Here is a 6,206-nt window from a genome sequence, read left to right on the forward strand (position 1 = left end):
CTGTTTATGTTCACGCAGGCCGGGTTTGACCCTCATCCTCACATGAGAGCTCCAGGCCTGCCAGCCAGCCTCACGTCCATTTCTGGAGGAAAACCGTGAGTGTTTGTCGTTTCACTAAAACGTCTGCATCGTCTTCATAGCTCAGACTGACTTCTGTCCTCTCTGCCCTGTGTCCTCTGCAGAGCGTATTCTTTTCACGTAAGTGCAGATGGTCAGATGCAGCCCGTGCCCTTCCCTCCAGATGCACTGATAGGCCCGGGCATCCCACGCCACGCTCGCCAGATCAACACGCTGAGCCACGGGGAAGTGGTGTGCGCTGTCACCATCAGCAACCCCACACGTCACGTCTACACCGGCGGCAAGGGCTGTGTCAAGATCTGGGACATCAGCCAACCTGGCAGCAAGAGCCCAGTGTCCCAACTCGACTGCCTGGTAACTAGTTGTTTGTTTATTACATGTCACGGGAAGAGAACATGAAACGTGTTTGCTCATGTGATTTATTTACTGCAGATGTTTCAAGGCTCCCAACCAGACCAGGGCCATAAAACATTAATAATATAATAATGTACTCGCGTGTCATGAGGTCTCTGTGAATCGTCTCCTTCATTGAGACTTTTCTTGGGCATCAGATGTAGCCTGACTCCAGATCCCAACAGACAAAGATGTGAATAATTCAGGAAAGTGTTTCACCGCTGAGCTGAAATAATCCTTGGTGAGGAAAAAAAAAAAGCCTGCTGAGTAATGATGTTCTGATTGGCCAACCCTGTCTGCCATTACCCAGCTCATTACTTCCTCTCAACTGCCTCCCGTTTCTCATTTTGATACTGTGGCTTCATGCCGTTCGACTCATATGGCCTCTAACACCCTTAAGGTGCGTTCAGAGTGCAATTGGGTCTTATAAAGCCATCAGGGTGCTGTTTTAATTCGACCAAGACCTTCCTCAGTCCTATTGATCTGTCTTCCTGCTCTCTTGGAGCCTGGCCAACAGCTGCAGCCCACTCTCTCTCTGCGTCTCTTGTTAAAGCTGACATCCACATCTTCACTGTAACCTGGAAGACTCGGCTGTAGTCTAAAAACTTCACCTGTCAAAGAAAAGCACCTGGAGTCTAAGTAGAGAGGGTTTTAAAATGAAAGCACTGAGCTGTGTTGGTTTTTAACCTCAACTCATCTTGATTCTGTCGATATTTCATACGTAGAAAAGGTTCCACATTACAAATTACATCCAGTCATTAAGATTGTGACGATAATCCGCCTTTGTTTCCGCTCCAGAACCGAGACAATTACATCCGCTCCTGCAAGCTGTTGCCTGATGGCCGCACCCTAATAGTGGGTGGCGAGGCCAGCACGCTGACCATCTGGGATTTGGCCTCACAGACGCCTCGCATAAAGGCCGAGCTCACTTCCTCTGCTCCAGCCTGTTACGCGCTGGCCATCAGTCCCGACGCCAAGGTCTGCTTCTCCTGCTGTTCTGATGGAAACATTGCTGTGTGGGACCTCCATAACCAGACCCTCGTCAGGTCAGTGCTTTAATGTTACGTCTTGATGACGAGCTTTATTTAAAACACAGCTTCATGTGTTAAAAGTTTTTCCACTGTTCTTGACCTGAGGTTTGTTGTCTTGCGTTGTTCCAGGCAGTTCCAGGGCCACACGGACGGAGCCAGCTGTATCGACATTTCCCACGACGGGACCAAACTGTGGACCGGAGGGCTCGACAACACTGTGCGCTCCTGGGATTTGAGGGAGGGCCGACAGCTCCAGCAGCACGACTTTACCTCACAGGTAGAGAGAACCTCTAAACACCAAAACCCACGTGTTCAGTCTTTCACATTCACCTCAGATGTAGCAGCTACGTCTTGAAGTTCTTGATCCAATCGTGTTGTGTCTTTGCTGCAGATCTTCTCATTGGGCTACTGTCCCACTGGAGAATGGCTGGCTGTGGGTATGGAGAGCAGCAACGTGGAGGTGCTGCACCACACCAAGCCTGACAAGTACCAGCTGCACCTGCACGAAAGCTGTGTCCTCTCACTGAAGTTCGCCTACTGTGGTAAGTCACACACAGGTTTCATTTTTAGAGGATTTTGTTTCTTATCTCGGTAGCGATGCATTTGTCTGACAGTGTACCCTACAGTCATTCATTTTAGAGGTGGTTATGTTTGTCAGTGGATGTTCTCCAGGACACTAGCACTGGGAGAGAGAAGTTTGACTCCTGACCTAATTCCTGCTCTTAAATGTGGTTGACGTAGGTTTTTCCGGTTCTTTTACTCGTGTCTTGACAAGCAGTCGGGATAGAAACCACATCGTTGCTCAATGATGGCCCAGTTTGTGAAGTCTTAACTGTAGCGTTAGTGTTTCAGCTGTGATGCTTAAATATGCAGGAGAAAACACTTTATATGAATGTTGAAATGATTGTCTGATTAGAAAGCTGTTCTTTTTTCTTCTGAACAATTTACAGCTTTGTAATTTAAAATCTTCACATACTTTACAAACACATTTACTGGTGAAATTCGTCACCAACGTTTGTTAGCTGAGAACACTGTGTTTGTTTGAGCGGATCTGTTAATAAGTGAGGTTTTACTATCGCAGCACAGTATTCATTTCACCTCTGAAGATCCCCCACAGCACCGCCTCGTTCAGACAGCACTCACAGCTTCAGAGCTCTCGCTGTCACTAATTAAATCATTAGCCATCTAGTCAGTTGGATAATTAATCGGAGGGTGGTTCAAATAATTATCCGAGAGGAAGTGGTGTGAGTCGCCTTCATTATGTGCATTTTATGATTGTTGATGTAATTCTGTTTTCCCCTGACGGGTTTTAATGACCATCGATAAGGTTATTACAGAGTCGCATGTTGGCTCGTTGTCTAAATCTCTCATGTACGCCTGGAAGACAGCAGTGACCAGATGTTTTTTGTTTTTTTTTAAGAACGCATCCCTGCAGCTTTTATCCTCAAGACGTCTGTTCATGTTTGCAGGTAAATGGTTCGTGAGCACAGGGAAGGACAACCTGCTGAATGCTTGGAGGACTCCTTATGGCGCCAGCATATTCCAGGTAACACAGACACAGTGTACCAGTTAGCATGAGAACAACACGAGCAGTTTGGAGCTGGTAACTTGTTTTTATGAGATTTAATGTTTAGGGTAAGCTGCTGTGCTTGTATTCTAATAGCACGACTAACCATGCAGATAGAGGACCAAACATGTCATTTAAATTGTCTGAACTAACTTAGTTTCTCAAAATTAATTCACTCCATTAAAGGAGTTTTGTGTTTTGTAGCTCCATCAACTCCACCGCTGCTCATATGGTCTTAAAACGCCGTCGTACAACATAACTCAGTGTAATTACTGCTGAATTAGCTTGAATGCAGCCTAATTAGGTCTCAGAGACAGCTGTGTGCCAGACCACCTCACAATCATCAGACTAAAACTTGTACCTCTGTTTTCTTCCACAGTCGAAGGAGTCGTCCTCCGTCCTGAGCTGCGACATCTCGGCAGACGACAAATACATCGTGACGGGATCCGGAGACAAGAAGGCCACCGTCTACGAGGTCATCTACTAGAGAGGGACGAGGCTCTCGCTCTGCTGCAGCACTTCTACTGAGATGACTTTTACTTTTTCCTCCCTGACCAACCATCTGTGGACTACGACGGCTCGAGGCGAACTTCTCAGACTTTATTCGTGGGAATCGGAAGCGCTGTTGGCCGAAGGATGCTTGTACTGGAAAGAAGTTCACTTTTTTTTTTTATCCTTTTGTTGTGGAGGGTTTATTTCCGAGTTGCACATTTTTTTTTTTTTTGTGACTTCTTTGAGAAAATTTGGGTGTAACCTGGTGGAGCAGAGCTTCATTCTGAGAAACCCCAGACAACATGTGCAAAGTGTACATACTGGATTAAATAAAAGACATTTTATATATATTATAAAAATATATATATTTTCATGTCCTGGGTGTACTTGTGATGATTCTTTTTTTTTTTCCCGGCCCATGATATGAGCGGGAGATCAGAACATAGATTAGAAAGTTTTAACAATTTTACTCTTTGATTTTCTTAAAGCACAGACTGAGGCTGATCTTTTCAGACGTGTGTGTGAACTCAAAACATTTTGTGGAGATTTTTTTTTTTTTTAAAAACAAAAAAAGCCTTTTGTCGCACCGCTCTTACCGGACGAGGAACACGTGGTTCGATCCCTCTGACGGAGCCTCGACTGGTTCGGACCACTGTGGCATCACACGGGACTCTATGATTCAGGAAAAGAGATGGATGTAAATTTAATTCCTATATATAAAAACTTTTTTTTTAAGTGTACTCAGTGTACTGGTCTGTCTGTGCTATCTTTCTCCCTGTTTGTTTTACCTTGTTAGATTTTGGGAGACGGGGACGTTGAAGCTTAGCTAACCCTTGGACCTCAGCTGGCAGCAGAAGCACAAACTGAACGAGTGCTTTTTGCTTACTTGACGTAATACTTTTTTTTTTCTTGCTACAGACTAAACTCAAACATCTATTGGAAACCTCTCTTCCCTTTGTATCTTATCACTATTCCTGGAATATGTTTGATTGACTGGGAGGCAGACAGACATTGATCCGATTGACTCCACAGTCCGTCTCCAGAGAAATGTTCAGTGCCTGTCGATGCTCGCTCGCGAGGAAGGAAGGAAGGAAGGCACGGCGCGTAAATATAAACGGATATATTGGAGATGGCAAATAAATCAAGATGTCTGAATAATTCTGGTTCTTACACTGTGCTACTGTCGGCATTTCTCACGAGAAAATAAAAGGGGCGAATCGCAGCAGTCCCTCTGAATCACACCAAAGTATGTAGCAAATGCTGTCAGCACTGAAAAAGAAATGTACAGTTGTTAATACATCAATAAAACCGTTTTTCTAGACTGGCCCGTTTCCTTGTGATTGATCCGACAATGTTTCATCGAGTGTTGATCTACAAATAGACACTTATGTGCCCAACTATTAAAGGAGTAGTTCAATATATAAGATCATCATTTATAAAGCTAGCTCAGCTTCTCTTAGCGTTAAGACTAGAAAAGGAAAAAGAACAGATTAGCTGTGTTCAAGGTATCTAAATCTGGCAGTAAACCCTGGAATTATGTTGTCAGTTCATAAAGAATCCAGCTAAGAAATAATCCTCCTATGTTGTTTTCAGTTTTCTTCATATCTTATTTTCTGAAATGTTTAATTATTCCTTTAACAGAATTGACATAGGCAGTTGTTTTATGAACCCATTCCAGTATTTTTAGATTAAATTTGGGTTCTTTAGTCCGTCAGAATAACAAATAAATAAAGCTTCAGGATTTCTCCACCACATTATTTTTGCCATAGTGGAGGTTTAACAGCATTTCGACCAGGATGTTAGGGAATAAATTCACAGAAGTCAACATTTACACCAACATTTGCACTGAAGAACTTATTAACCTCTAAAGATCTGAACATATGCTTCCTAAAAAAATTGTTTTGTGCGTCATAAAACAACCTGGAAACTTTCGTAGAGATTGCCGGTTGTGATTGATTGTACAAATCTCCAGTTGCATGATGAGCTAATCTTTTCTTCTGTATTGACTGAAACACGCCTCATAAGGAAATCCAAATGGCTACGCCAGGAATAATATGTGGAATACCAGTGTAACCCGGCCGTTAGCTGGCTAACCCTTAGCCTCTGTGGCTTCTAGACACCAACAGTTCCCCAGCAGCAGACTTCTCATGACTTTCAGCTGATTGTTACCACAACAAGTATTTTGTGTACACAGCTTCACATGTGCTAACCACAATTTCCCGAGCTCCCTGACATGATTCATCCTGTAACATCAGCACATCTCTCTGGCATCCTAAAACGGTTCGGCAGTGTCTGAGTGAGGAACTAGTTTTGACTCACCTCAGTAGTATGTCCTTCGCCCGTCCTGGCACGTATCTGCGTGAAGGTCACATCGCAGCCATCGAGGTGAAGCTTTGTTGATCTCTGTTTGAAGAGTAAAACACACAAAGTAGTACAGATATGAGTGTTGAAGATGGATGGATGTTTTTGTTAAATTCAGTCAAAACAAACATCTTGTAATAAATGATCTACTGCTGCAACTTAATAAAGAATCAGAGACAGATAACGTGCTTTCTCCATTTATCTTTGACTGTAACAACACCAGGTTGCTGTGCTCATCAAGCTTTAGATGGGATGGTTATGGGAAAAAAAATCAGGAACCAAAC

General features: G+C 43.7%; 1 protein-coding gene across 6 annotated transcripts in view; it reads left to right on the forward strand.

Annotated features, from left to right (window-relative positions):
- Positions 1-4,936, forward strand: part of tle3b (TLE family member 3, transcriptional corepressor b) — a 29,753-nt gene extending 24,817 nt beyond the window's left edge. For 5 of the 6 annotated variants that reach the window (XM_084541638.1, XM_084541634.1, XM_084541636.1 and 2 more), the window contains 7 exons: positions 19-95; positions 183-432; positions 1,270-1,517; positions 1,632-1,779; positions 1,894-2,044; positions 2,972-3,048; positions 3,449-4,936. In XM_084541638.1, coding sequence (XP_084397764.1) covers positions 19-95; positions 183-432; positions 1,270-1,517; positions 1,632-1,779; positions 1,894-2,044; positions 2,972-3,048; positions 3,449-3,556 — 1,059 coding nt within the window. In that variant the 3' untranslated portion in view covers positions 3,557-4,936. The remainder of the gene's footprint in view (positions 1-18; positions 96-182; positions 433-1,269; positions 1,518-1,631; positions 1,780-1,893; positions 2,045-2,971; positions 3,049-3,448) is intronic. The other variant, XM_084541639.1, reaches the window with a different exon arrangement.
- Positions 4,937-6,206: the final 1,270 nt, after the last annotated feature.

Source organism: Chelon labrosus, assembly GCF_963514085.1.
Source record: "Chelon labrosus genome assembly, chromosome: 3".
Lineage (NCBI taxonomy): Eukaryota > Metazoa > Chordata > Actinopteri > Mugiliformes > Mugilidae > Chelon > Chelon labrosus.